The 15,260-nt window shown below is 37.7% G+C and overlaps 1 protein-coding gene across 1 annotated transcript in view; it reads right to left on the minus strand.

Moving 5' to 3' along the window:
* VAPB (VAMP associated protein B and C) overlaps window positions 1–15,260 on the minus strand; it is a 32,966-nt gene that overhangs the window by 2,314 nt on the left and 15,392 nt on the right. Inside the window, exons 2-5 of the mRNA XM_026862311.1 lie at window positions 12,523–12,745; window positions 4,490–4,593; window positions 2,199–2,279; window positions 439–615 (exon numbers count right to left, since the gene is read on the minus strand). Coding sequence (XP_026718112.1) covers window positions 439–615; window positions 2,199–2,279; window positions 4,490–4,593; window positions 12,523–12,745 — 585 coding nt within the window. The remainder of the gene's footprint in view (window positions 1–438; window positions 616–2,198; window positions 2,280–4,489; window positions 4,594–12,522; window positions 12,746–15,260) is intronic.

Raw genomic sequence — 15,260 nt, forward strand, 5'->3', positions numbered from 1 at the left:
TTTCCTATTAATTTATCTATCCTTGGTCATTTCAACTGCATATTATAGGTGCAATTACTAAAACACTCAGTATTTGCACAACACTGCCCTCATGCTCCCATCAGTTTGAGAGAACAGGGCCAAATCCAACACTGAATGCTTAATTCAGACTCAGAAAATTAGGTGGGGAAAAAAAAAAAAAAGAAAAAAAAAAAAAGAGAGGGAATTCATTACTTTGGGTTGCTATCCAATCAAGTTCCTCTGACTGCACAACTTGTATGCTCCTTTCAAAGGAATCATTGATTTCAAGACTTTTTATCACTTTATAGAGAGAAATCTGAATATATTTCAATTTATAGACAAAATGTTGTGCCAAGGTCAGGTAACAAAACCTTTAAGTTGGAAGTTTCTTTTCAGGAAAGGGTAAATCCGGATTAAAAAAAAAAAAAGTATCTTTACCTTAAACTGTTTATTCTCCTCCCGTAACCTCTGAACTTCTACTTGAAGCCTCTTATAGTCTTCCATTACTTTCTTAACTTCAGTGTCATCCAAAGAAGAACTTATTGATTTAGACATTACAGAGGAATCTGTCTTTGTTGCAGTTGTGGATACAATTTTATTTATTTCTATGTCATGCTGTTAAAAAAGGATAGAGTGACTTTTGGTTAGTTATTAACACCACACCACACACCTGATATTTAGGAGGAGAAGCAGGTAAAATTGTCTGTGCACACCTGAAACATGCCTGTATCGAAAGAAATAAACAACATTTTTCTTTCACCTTTAATTTCCCTGTTTCACAGAAAACAGCAGATCAGCAGCAGTTAAGTGCAGACAGAACGACCTTGACTTTTCAGTCCCTTCATATATAGAAAAGAAAATATCCTTAGGCCATGTCCCACAGTATGAATGGGAACTTAACTTACTCAGTCTGCTCATGGAGTATTAGTGCTCTCCTCAGCTTTCCCTCTGCAAGCACAACACAAGCAGCTACTCCAGGAACCAGGGTACTGCTAGCAACTACCCACCTGCTCTGCTGCAGTTCCCACTGCTGCTGCTATCACCTCTCCATCTTTCTGCGTTTATGTGGTGATGGAGGAACTTGCAATCCAAGTTAGGAAACAAATTGCAGATCTCAAAGCCTCCTCCCTTTCCTGCCTCTGGATCCTCTTCATGTTGTCACTTTAGAATGCAAAGGGCCTGGCTCTCATAAAAAATAAACCACTCTCTTCCCCACCCAAACTGCCAACAAAGTCTTAACATGAAGACTTCTATTTATACCTATAAAGTAATAGGATCTTGTTACTATTTGTGCTGTGTTTTGCCCTAATGAATTTTAGGGGTTACAGAAAAAGTTACAACTAAACAGAATAGCTGTTGAGTTTCATTTAATTCAGATTTTTTCCTTCCTCTCATCACATCTCTAAACTGGAAACACAGGAGGTACCCTGGCCTAAAACAAAAGCACCCACTTTTAGAGCAAATGTTCACTGCCTGGAGCAGGCAGAGCAGACACAGTGAGACTACAATAGTGACATTATAACAATACATAATCATTAATCACAAGCTGTCCAGTGCAATGAAGAACAACTGTGCCTTCAATACCTGCATACTAGGAAACATTTTTCAGTTTAATCAATCCATTATCAGTTCTACATTTGACACTACATACTGCCATTGAAATTAATGTGTTCATTACCCTAACAAAAAAGGATCCCACAATGTTATAGCTGCTAATTGCAATATAATCCCTAACTGCATTTGTGTCCTTCTTACTAGCTTTCTACCAATTTACTTGCTAAAATCAGTGTTATATCAAATAAGCTAAGGGGAGTGTTGGACAGGCAAATTTATACTGTCGACGGTTATAACTGCTTCAGTATAAAACTCTGAGTTTTATGACCATCAATCAGCATTTTTCAAATTTTTTTAAAAAATATTCTTTATCCTGTAATCTTTCACTAAATGAAAACAGATCAACTCAAAGATTTCTTTGTAGTTGTGTTGCACTTACATTGTTCAAATTAGCTGTTAGTTACATTAAGCATCACTAAGATTTTAAATAGTTTATATTGTGTTTTCAAAGGGTGATGCCATCCAGGCAGTGAAACAGAGGGTTCTGTCTTTTGCTTATATAGCTGTCTGTATAAACATGCCATTTTACATGATTTACTGGGGTATTAAGTTAAAACACTCAATATGCATCTGAAAATACTCACAGGCTTATCATTTTCTGCTGGTAGCTCAAACACACATCTAAGTTTCGAATCCATAAGTTCTTCCGGTTTTGCTTCTTTCCACTGGAATAATTTAATATTAAACACATTGGTATAATAAGGAAGATGGAAAATGCAGTGTATTATGTAAACAAATGACATCATCTTACTCAGGAAATCCCCACAGGTGTTTATCCCATTACCATTAACCACACACATGATGAAAAACAAAACCAAATACATTAAGTGAGTGGTATCATAAAGCAAGACCAACTACTACTACGAAGAAAATAATTCTAGTTAGTCTGAAATTTACACAGGTAATTTATGAGAACTGGGAACCGTGTAAGAGTAATTAACAAAGATAGGGGGAGCTATGGTCCTGATTTAAAAAAAAAAAAAAAGGTGCATTCAAAGGAAGGGAGGTAACACAAACCCAAATCACTAACAATGTTAGTTTTGAAGTCTCTGTGCAGTGGAGACCCTATTCAAGTTTTTCAAATGTCACATGAGGTTTTCTTCTGGTATGAACCACAGGACTATTCTTCCCCCTCCTGAATTTGCACCTCCTTATTTTTCAGCATCAATGTATATACAGCAGGTATGCGAAATAAAGAAAAGTATAACTTCCCCTCTCATTCTTCTCTCCCCTTCAACTCGGGAGACCACTGTAAAAAAGTTTCCTTCCAATATTTTTAATAGGGATTAACAGTTACAAATCTTTGCTCGGTATTGGCTGTAACCCTGAACTGAAAGACTGATTCATAGTAGTGATATACAGCAAGAAGTGTCCACATTTAAGTCCTGCCATTCTCACATGCTTCTCTTCACTATGACCACACTTCTGGTACCACGGTATTGCTCAGCAGATCTCAAGTAGGTGTCAAATTATGGCTAACCCCTGTGCAACCTGAAGAAGTATTTGACTCATCCTAAATAGCTGAATTGTACTTCAGTTCTTCTGTAGCTGAAGTCAGAATTCTATTTCGAGGTTGTTGGCTGCCTGTGAAGTGTTGAAAGGTTTATAGTACTCCAGTAATTTGTCTCACCTGTTTATCCAGAATAGGAAGAGATTTGGAGTGTGGTAACAAAAATGAGAACTGATCAAGTGTTATAGGAAAAGAAATCATATTGGTCTGGAAGCTCTGGAAAACTGAAAGGCCCATCTAGGTCCTAAAAATTTTTTTTGCTAGCAGAATAACATTTTTCATGGTATAAAGTAACTCATAAAAATTAAAGAGTTAGAAAGAAAGGCAGACTGGCTTATCTTTCTAGTGATGCAGACATTTTATTACTATTGGTGCTTCTCCCACTGGATCTTATTTTGAGGCCATTAAACAAATATAGTTCCATAAATCTCTTTCAGAAGGAAAATTCTTAACCCTGCAGAGTGCCACAGCTTTAAAATGCTATTCAGAAGATGCATATTGTAAAGACTACTGTAAAAAAAGACATGATAGGTATTCTGGCTTTTTTTTGGGTTGGCTTTTTTGTTTTTAAGTAATATGTATACATACAAATACACACGGGCCCCACACTTCAGAATGAAGGCCTTTTTTTCTTTTTTATTATGTCCTCCATAGCTACTGAGTATTCTCTCAAGATAACAAAAGCTAGACTAGAGAAAGCTTCCTTGTATCTTCTTGCAGCAGCAAATCTTGCTGTTACAGGAAAGCCACCAGTTGACATACTGGTTTGTTCCATTCAAAGTTGTGTTAATGCAGCCTGACATCTTATTTCTACATCTTTTGTCTTTCTTTGCTTTAGCACCTACATGCTTCTGTTACTCTCATTTGTAATCCACAGGACGAAATGTGAGGGCTTTCATTTACCTAAGCCACAACAGACACAGGAAGGGAAAAAGAAGAATACAATACTTTTAAATCCTCATGGTTCTTGCTGGGAAAACAAACTGCTGAAGGGAAGACTTGAGATAGAGGCATAAAATATAAAAGATGTTACAGATTTAGAATATATAGTTCAAGTTTGCCTTTCTAAAAAAAAATATATATATATACTGAAAAAATTTATAACTATTTAACATTTGTTTCATGGCTTGGCATCCCATTACTGACAGCAGTGTCCTAAAGAAGCAACCAGAACTGTATCTTTCAGTGCAAGATTCCTGGGGCTAAAAATAAAGGGAAGACACCTTGCCATGCACAGACATGGAAATCTGGCAAAGCTTGCAAGGATCGTTCCAGCATGGTTTGACAACAGCCCTTACGCAACAAAGTGTCTTATACAATTATATAATCAGAAGGAAAATCCATTTTAATTAATGCAATACTTACTACTGCTTCCATATCTGAAGTATCAGCTGGAGCAAACATGGATTGAACCATAAACTTGTGTTTACTTTTCTCATTAGGGTCATAATCAAAAGGCTGTAGCATCACTGCAAGAAAAAACCCAAAACACCTTGTGTTAACACTGCTCTGATGCATAGTCATGCACCGATGATATAGTTACCACATTTGAGAAATACAAACGTTAAAATGGTTTCAAGTTGTATGTCTGTTATGACCAATGCAGCAGCTGAGATCAGGAAGCTCACTTTAAAACAAAATTATTCAAAAAGATAAGAAAAACAGACTTTCAGTCTGTCTAGGTTCTTGTCTGAGAATTTTGGAATGCTGATCACTGTACAATATTCCATACATACACGGCTATGGCAAGATAATAATAGTAATTTATAGTAAATAGGATCATTTACGTATCTTCTGGGACAGAGGGAAAAATTCTCAAAGAAAGCATTTTTTTTTCTTCTTCAATTCTTGACGCAGAAGTAACAAGCTGGCATTCTGATTAGTTGCACACAGTATTGCTGATGGTTCCTGAGAAAAGCTACAGAGGCAAAGTCGAGCATTTTAAGCCCTGACGTTCAAGTCTCAGGATGGAAATTTCCTCTATAAAGTTCAAGCATCCCACAGTATTTGTTTTATCAAGTACAAGCATTTCTCTTCCAAAAATAAGTTGCTGAAAGTTTGTTACCAATTTATAGCTGGAAGTTTATGGTTAAATGCTATATATAAATTTTGCCTCTGAAAGGTGTGCAAGAAATGTAGTTCTCTCAATTCAGAAAAACCACAAACATACCAGAATTTACTTATGCAGAAAATGACTGTGTTCAAGGGGTAGGGAGCAAGGAACAGCAGGTTCAGGGGGTGCGTGTGCTTTCTTAAATTTGTTTTGTTTTGTTATTTAACATTAGGATTTTCCATGTCTTTTCTTTTTGGATAAAGAACTAACATGTTGAAGTAACTTGAAGAAGAAGAGTTATGTATTTCATTTACATGGAATATTCTTTAATCACAGTAGTCACTCAGAACCCCTACATTTTGCAAGTGACACCTGGACATTGAGCTACTGTGACATTAACAATCACAGGTTTGGCTTCAATATGACACAGAAGGTATGTGAAAATAAGCAAAGTAGTTTACACAAACATGTTATTAGATAGTTCAAAAAGCTACCACCCCCTCAAATTTTAAATGAAGCTTGTATATACTGCGATGACTGCCAACAAAAAAAAATGGTATAAGGTTGAAAAATTCACATTTTTGAGACCCATGAGACTACTTGAGTCCTCAATTCAATCACTAAGAGGAAAGCAGTTCAAGAATCGGGATTACTTTCAAGTATGAGTGCTATTAACATTATGTGCCCAAATTAATATGCACTAATTGTAGGGGTTCGTCATATAAAAGCTGTATCCAAAGATTTTATTTATTGCAAATGAAGGCAAGTCAAACCAATATGCCTCTCTCAATGAGCCAAATATGTTACAGCTGTGCCATCTTTATTATGCACACAATCTGTGGCTATCAACAGCCACAGGCCTTTAAAAGCCAGAAGAGAAAGAAGGTGGCAAATTCTCTCTGAGGAGGTGCTTTAAAAACTATTATACATTTTAAACTCACCTTGCAGTAATCAAATACTAGTCCAAAAAAAATGTTTGCAAATTAACACGCTATTTTTAAAACTCTTTTTCCAAACAGAAGTGATTGCACCGTGAGAGCACATGTATTTCAATACTGCATGATGCATCATTGAAAAGCAGCTGCGTAATTTTTTTCTCCCCTGCAGCAGACACCTAACTTATTTCATATCTACATGATGTGTAAGAATCAACTGGGTAGTCAAAACTATCCACTGTTTATGGAACTTCTCCAGATCTGCAGTTTTATCAGTTTGCCTTGCTGAGTGCAACTATAAGCTCATTTGAAAAATCATTATTTCCCAAGTGACAGTGCTGAAGCCATTCTCAAACACCAAACGATTGCTGATCTGAATTCCATTCACTGACTGGTAAGAGCAAGCAGCTAGAGAGGGCTTGACAGTACAAACGTTGTTAGCACTTGTATTTTTAGATCAATACATGAAAGCCACATTGACACAAATTATCCAGCAAATGTTTCGTAAGCCAGATGGGAAGCTCAAAAATATGTACTTTATTCAAGAGGAAACCAAGCCATTTCAACATTTATTCACATACTATTGGGGGTTTCTGTGAAAAATCAGTTCCATGTAACTACCCTAACTACTAGAGAATTTTCTCTGTCAATGTAGCTCCTTTGTTCTGACTGGAAATTCCATACCTTATGCAAAAGCATATTCCTACAAAATGCCTTATCAAAATAATAATCTCATCTGGTCAAAAGTTTCTGACTGGCTTTCATCAGAATGCAGAGAAACAAAATGATTAACATGATCTTCAAGTTCACAAACACCAGCATCCATTAGGCAGAGAGATGTATTTCAACCACTTTCTAAACTGATCACCCTACATCTAAAGGACCAGAAGTATCCTACCACAAGCAAAAACTGCAAAGTCATTGAAAGATCAATGGAATGAGGAGTAACACGGGTTATAGTTGTCAGCCCACCTGTCTGTCTCAAAATTCAAACACAAAGGACAACCACCTTACATCCATCCTGTTTTGAAGTGTTTCCAAAGAAACTGATACCAGTTTTCTCATACATTACTGCTACACTATCCGTTTTTTTACACAAGGCCCTCTGTCAATAAAGGAAAGGCAGTGACCACGTAATGCTCTTTCCTTTTCCTGAAACAGTTTACTGGCAAAGTAGTAACAGTGTCAGAAGCATTAAACTCTTCTGCTTTTCCTCGAGTAAACCCCGCTTTCTCAAGGAACAGAGGAAATTTGGAGCAAGGAACATGGAAGGAGGCAAAACTCTACCTGTAACGCCTGCCAGGATCTAGCACTCCCAAGAGCAGAAGGAACAGAAAAGTCTCTCTGCTCAGATAGTCAGCAACCTGCCTCTAGTTTCCACCTAAATTTATTAATGGCCTGTTTACTTGGTCCTGGACCAATACTGCCCTTATGCTTAAATATCAAAGAAGGGGAAGAGTCATTTGCTTCTGGTGCACTCCAATACATCAATCACAGTAACTCCTGGCCTTCTGGTAAACTGAGTAAGCCAGACTCAGTGGGTCACCTCTGGGCCAGGCTCCCCATTCATTCTCTGCACCTGTTCTCCCTTGAACTGCGCTATATGAGCTACTCTAATTATACATGCAGGAATTTTTACTAGTGCCTTGGACAATAGCATTTATACCCTCTTATCTCTTCTGTTATCCAGCCTGTTTGCACATACTCCATTTGCCTTATTCACAGCCACATTATGTCAGCATCTTGGTCAGCCCAGCCAGCTCCCTTTGTTTAACAAGCTTGCAATTATACCAGGAGTATTTTATTCTCCAAGTATGTGAGTTTGCTGTTTTTCTGATGAAACTCATTCTCTGTTTCTCTTACTGTAGCCTTCAAGGACACCCAGTTCTGCTGCATATCTTCAGCTTCCCATCACTGTCAGGGTTTTTAGTGCACTCTTTGGCCTGAATTGCTTATTAAACAAGGCTAGTACTAAGAATCATTCCAAGAAATGTCACTAATAACTTCCTGCTATTGCATTTCCACCCAGCACATCACTGTTTACTCTTAAGTAGACCATTCAATAGTCTGTGAATATATTTTTCTTTTTGAGCTTTATTGATAGTTTTCCCAAATGGCACTGCATGAAGTTCTTTATGGTCTGGATAGTTCAAATCTACCACACTTATGTCACCTTTACATACAATACCCCAACCAGCTACAAGGGCAAGCCTCAAGATCATTGTGCAATTTGATCAGCTCTGCTAGAGGTGAGCAAAGGACACTTGCATCTACAGAATCTGCTGCACCACTTCACATTTGTTCCATGTTTACATAGTTCTTCCTGTAAATATTTCAATAATGCTAAAAAATGTTGAATCTGTGAAGATATTCTCATAAAGCACACAGACAAAACCAAACCAAAACTTGGCAGTCGCTACACAGTCCTGGGAGTGCTGGGGGAACAGTGTGCAGCAGTGACTGCCTCAGGAGAGTTGGGGCTGCAGCAGTAGTCGGGACAGGATCCGTGTCTTGGCGAAAGGGGCTACTGCGCCTGAAAAGGAAGGGCAGCTGCAGAAGCACCCTTCTGAAGGCAATGCAAACTGCCTTTTCAGAGTCAGACAAGTTTACAAAAGACTAAAAATCCCCCCACAAGGACATTCGACAGCAACCTAAGGATGTCAGCTTCTCCCCATTTTTAGGAAGCATGTTCAGACTGCTCCCTTCAGTGGGACAGTGTGCACAGATGGTTCCATCTGAACTTCCCCTCTCCCCCTGCTATACACTTATTTGCAGACTCATCAGCACCTGCTTGTATTTTTTCACTTTTCCTTTGTAATCCATTCAGGCCTTTTATTTAGATTTCCACCTCTTGAAAGCCACAAAATCTGATATCGTTGTTGAAATAAGACATGTTTAACAAAAATGGAATGTGTGCAAATACACTTCTTTCCAAAGTATTTCAGACCCAATGCAATGAAATCAGATGACAGGGCACACATACATTTCCCAACAGTTACATAAACTCAGCTGTTAAAATTACATGCCATTATATAACAGGTGAAAACACAGGCTACAAACCTGACACCTCAGCAAGCAGCACAGGCTGACAGGGCCTTAAATGCCAATATTGAGGAAAAGCTGTGGTATGGCATAAAAAGCCAGTATTTGAGACTCCACTAGAACAAAGCAAGGTTTACTTTTCTAGCGTTTTGTGTTTTAAATGAGCTGTCATACCAGTATGAAATAAAGTGGAATAATGTTCTGACTGCTGCCTCTATCTTAGGGCAGAATATCTTCTCATATACTTACATCAAAATAGTACAGATATAGTTTCACAGGGGTGCAACAGAAGCATCCAGTTACTACAGTGCCAGGAAGATAAGGCTGCCCCAAACTCAGTTTCAGTCAATAATATTCCGAGAAACTAATAAATTGTTCCAGAGCTTCATGCCACTATACTTAGGCACTGATTTTTTGGAGAGACAAGGTGCAGTATTGACGCAGTGCTACCAAGCTGCTGTGTTAAAGCCAGTCAGCAATTCTCAAGAGGACAGATTGCATATAGCAAATACAGCCCAATTAGTTTAAGTGTCCGGAAGTTATTACTGAATTAACTATATTCTAATGATTTCTCATCAGTAGCATTTTCACTAGGTTTGGAGGAATTTGGGGGTTGGAACTAGATGACCTTTAAGGTCCCTTCCAACCCAAACCATTCTATAATTCTATGAATTCAAGTCCTATTTACTCAAGTCCTATTTTTATGCCTTGTGCAGGACTTGAATTACATGACTGAAAAATAATTTATTCAGAAGCAAAGAAATAAATTATATTTATTTTTCACTTCATTAACTCCAAAATCAGTCCTCTGTTCTTAAGCAACATTACTCCAAAGCCAGCCCTCTATTCTTAAGCAACATTACTCCAAAGCAAAGGTGAAACACATCTCCCTGCTTTCTGTGAATTCAAAACCAATTCTGTTCTGTAAGTTAACGAAAGTCCCCTCTTCGATCCCCCTATTCCAAATATCCCTTATGCTAATCAGAACCAAAGACACTGCCATGTTCAAGTCCAAAACGAGTTCCCATGCATGATTTAAAGGAGCAACTAGGAGTGCAATATGTACAGCTCTATTAAAGAAAAATTCAACCACAGCACAAAATGTTCAGTTTAGAATGTTCTAGAAAATAAAGAATTAACATTTATAACCCCAGATTTCTACCTATATACCTATAAATATACCTTAATACATCACCTAAAGAACAATGAATGCGTACTGCTTGCATTTTGAAATACAGTGTTAATGTAACAACTGGCAATTTAGGATCATTATTTATTATTACTAAGTTATAATCAGCATAAAAATATGTAGAACACAAATGTGAGCCTGTGATTAAATATATCGTAGCCATTTGCGAAACTAACTGAATCATAAATCACTAAAGTTATCAGGAAAGGGAAATTTTCAAAGCTATGTAAGCAAGAGCAAAGCATAGCTTAGGGTTAGCACAGGAATCTCTCATAATAGGATACTTTAAGTCAAGTCTTGGACTAGATCCACGTTCCAGCTGGTATGCCGCTGGGAAGAGTTGGGCTGGAAAAGCAAGTCAGATGTAGGCATGCTGGTAGCATAATACAAGATGGTTCATACTACACTTGCCTATAGTACATTCTGCTCAAGGTAGAGTGAAGGGTCATTGTAAGAAGTTTAAGAAAACACTCAGTGTTGAGATCAAGGTGACATTTAAAAAAACTTGGTATGTGCCTGCAAAGGAAGTGGGCTTTTAGTTTTGAAAGTTCATCTGAAAGATGAAAAGAATCCCCATCTTTATAGCATGAAGATAATTTGTAGCTAGAAACCATGCTAATTTTCATTATCAATTCATTGATTTCTATGCATTTAATATGCTTGCCTGCAGCGAGTATAGTTGACAGACAGCTTTACTTGGGAATTGTCCCGAGTTTTAAAAAATCTCAATTGCTCTCTAGAGAGCTTTTTCATTTACATATTAGTCTTTTCAAAGCTTACTGGATACGTGCTAGCCTTTTCCTACAGTAGAAGTGCTATGCCTGCCCCAACGTAGCTACCACATTACGCTGGTTCTCTCCTCACTGTGACACGTCCCAGGGATTAACTGCAAGTGAGGCACAATTCTGCAATCATACGCACGCTCGATTTGACACAACAGAAATCTCAAAGACAACAGATCAATGAGTGTGCAAATGTAGGCATGCATAAAACAACTTATAGGATTAGAGTCTCTTAATGTTACAGTGGCAAAGTATTTTTATTTTGTTGAAGCAAGCTCTTCAAGGATGAGCTGTTTAAATATTTTGCATTGTATTAAGTAAAAAAACAGTCTTAATTTTTACACTTTGATTTTTTTTTTCCCAAGTAAAAATCAGTAGTTTTAACTCCCCAATTTTTTTATTCTGGGCTAGAGAAATTTGGTAAGAGACTAATGGCAAACTGTATAACCTATCAGTAAGTAATTTTTCTTATCATGCCAATATTAAAATTTATGAAAAGCAGTAAAACAAATCTGCATGTTTATAGAAAAAAAATTCTTAACTAAAAGACCAGACTTTATTCAGGCAGTATGCCACTACTATATCCTTTGATATAATTTTTAATTGAAAACATGGATCAGAGAAGTCACTGAGAAAATACATCACTTTCAAGCATGTATCATCAGTAAGTTAATAATACACAGACATTCTGTTTATGGGACATAGTCAGCTCTTTATGCTTTCAAAGTGAGCCACTCCTTTGCTTTTCCATTACCAAACTTAGGCAAGTCAAGAGCTACTGACTCATTAGAGAAAATCATTAACTTTTCCTATGGAACAGCAAAGATTTAGTCACTAGATATTTCTAATCCCAAAGCATATTGCATCTTCAAGGAACACAAAAAAAAGCTTGGTTTGAAAGTAAATGTTTTCAATATTGGTTATATTAGGCAGTTCGACAACAGCCAACACCAGTCTCACCTGGTGTGGCTGCAGTCTGCTCAGTTTTATTCTTCCCTCCATGTGCCTGTCCCAATCACTTGTTTGACCCTGCAGTGAGCTGGTTCAGGAAGTTAAACTGGCAAAAAACTAACTGTACAAAAATAATCCCACAGGGAGAGCAGGGCTACAGCACTACTGGCTTGGATAGGCTAAGGCTGCTAATGAACTATATAAATCATTTATGTATTTCTCCCTTTTTTTCCCCTCCAAAATAGGATGTAAATCCAAATTTGTTACTGTTAGACCAGGAATAAAGCAAATAAGGATCTATGAAATGGCTGCTTCTCCATGAAATCAAAACCTCTTACTTTTACAAACATTCAACAAAATACTTTCAGATTGCAAAGTATTCCAAGAAAAAATTGATTAGAAGAAGCTATTTTCAATCACCAAAAAAACCTGCTTGAATGGCTTACCAGAAACATTAATTGATGTTCCTGCATCGATAATTCCACTGTTAGGCCTTACACAGTATCTGCGTGGTGCTGTGGTCTTAACTTTGAAGCACACATTTCTGTCTGTAGGATTGCCGAGTTTCAGGTTTGTAGTGACAACATCTGTGAAAGGACCTGAGGAGGAGAGCAAAAGCAGACTTGAAATCACACAGAAAGTACTTTTCAAGCAGAGGCTAAGCAGGCTCTAAATCTTATAAAGTAATTGGATGTTCAATTTCCATCTACGGCACATACAGATAATCGTCACGCAAAGCTGAGGATGCAGTGAGGCCTCGGAGCATTCTGATGTGCAGCATGCTCCAACACTCACAGCCCAACAGCTGAAGTTGATCATTAATAGCAAAACAAAAAGGAGGAAATCATTTATACATGGTGCCAACACAACAATATGGCATTCAAATGATGCCAAATTCTCTGCTGTTATCACAGTTACTCCATTCTAACTACTGAATCCCAGTAAACGCAGGCTTACAGAGATGCCATATATACCTATGTTTCAGACAGTAAATAGGGGAGTATAGTACAGTATGTTAACTGGGAAAAGGAATGACAAAAAAACCTGTCTACTACAGATTCATCTGCATATTTAAGCTGTACCTCCACAGAAGCAGGATTCCACCAGGTATTCAGAAATGCTGTACCACAGCCAGCAAAGTAAGCATTCAGTGTGCATCCCTTTCTCCTAAATTGTGGTTGTTGTTCTTTTTTTTTTTTTATTTCTCCTGGCTACTAGAAATTATAATCCAGAAGAAATCTTCACAAAACAGCCTATCTCACCCGAGGCAGGAAATAACCATGTGGAAGTAGGAAAATTCTTGGATGCCGAGAGCACTGGCAAAGATGTCTGTACTAGCAAAGCCAGAAATGAACCACTGTCAAGTTCTGCAACACCAAGTGCAGGCAAATCAATTTCTCACAGGCTCACAATCTAGTTGAAACTGCCAAAATCCCTCAGGTTAGAGGAAAGGCTAGTTACTAATTTTCTACAAGACACTGATAAATCAGACAAGTAGCACACAACTGCAGTGCTTGCTCGGATGGTAAAGTAGTAAAATTAAAGGAAATATAACCACACTTTGATCAACTGTCTTCTGCATAAAAAGTAATTAATTTGATTCCTGAATAAAATATCTTCATCTATCCTCAGGAGTAAAAGCAAATTGGTCAAAAAAGCACTGAACCTTTCATTGCAGAATTAACAGCCCTAAAATTTAGAAAGGGTGAATGATGATGATGATAAAAATACTAGCAGGCAACACTGCACCATCCTCCTCCTGCAGCACAGTTGGCTTAAAATAATTTGTTTGTTTCCTTTTCTATAAATTTATCATGCAAATATTTCTCCTAAGATGACATTTAATACAGCTGTAAAAGTATTACAATCCCGAAACCTTATCCTCAATACAATTTGTTTTAAGTAATTAGAAAAGGAAAAACCCCAAAACAATCACATACAAAAAAACCCCAACCAGACAACAAGGTAGCACCTGCACTCTGAATAAGCCAGCTTTGCATTTATAATGCAACCTGGTAGCAAAAAAACAAAGCAATAAAATTTTCAGATTCCCTAAACCCGTGCTTGGTGAAACACTAAGATTTGAAAGAGAATGAAACACAGCTGTCAAGTTCCCTCTGTGTTCTGCAGACAGAGGCTTTAATGGAAAATAACCAGGCAGAAGCACCCATGAGGTGTTAAAGAAGTTAAACAAGCCAAAGTATCACAAAAAAATCCAGCAAACATTTAAGCGTGTAAAGACAGTAGTAGATCAAGACAGCTCTAACTGGGAGAAATCTAACATTTCAGAAGAAATTACTTGATGCCTAAGCATTAAGGATGTATCTTTACTAAAAAACTACAGCTTGAGCTGTTCCAGCACAGAGGGAGGGTCGGCTGTACAAAGCCCTACATATGCAGCTGCATCCTCAACAGTGCTTTACTAGTCTGCATGCTGGGATAGATTTCCTGTGGGAAATACCATGTTTTTACTTGGCTGATCCACGAATACATGCTGGATTTGCATGCCCCAGCACAGAGCTGCTGTTTGTAATAGTAATACGACAACAATTCTGTGTGTAAAATAATTTCCAAATGGAGTTACTTATTGCTAACATAGATCATACCAAAATATTTGGCAGCAAAACCTTTCAGCAGACCAAATTAATTTCTTCATGTCTGCTTGACGTTTTCTCCTCTTTTCTGTCCAGTAAACTTTAACCAGTTTCTTTAGATACGTTTTCCCCAAATTACAGGTTTTACAGATCAGCCAGCACAACTGTACTAGAAGGATGACGTCTGCTTTCAGCAGCCTTGTGCGCAGGCATACTCTTTATGGCAGTGCTGTTCAAATACTGTAGCAAAGCAAAACAGAGCAGTCAAATGCAGGATTAAAGTGCCATTATAGGTGTTTTGAAGCATGTAAAAAAGAGAAATAGACAACAGAGTATTACTCAGGGATAATGAGGGCATGGCAGTGAAATAAATATTAATGGCTGGCATGCCTTTTAAGAGCATGGCCCATGGACTGTCAACTCAGTCTGAAATGAAACCTTGATAGCCTGCCTAGGTTAGACATTTTGGGGGGAGGCTGGAGTATGTGGGGGAACTGATCCTGGAATAAACACAAGCTGATTCTGTACTGGAGATACACCTTTGCTTTCTAAAGTCTGGACCTGAGCACTGCAGGTGAGGTTAGCTTGGA

This window comes from Athene cunicularia (genome assembly GCF_003259725.1).
Source record: "Athene cunicularia isolate RWA chromosome 20 unlocalized genomic scaffold, athCun1 chr20_part1, whole genome shotgun sequence".
Taxonomy (NCBI): Eukaryota; Metazoa; Chordata; class Aves; order Strigiformes; family Strigidae; genus Athene; species Athene cunicularia.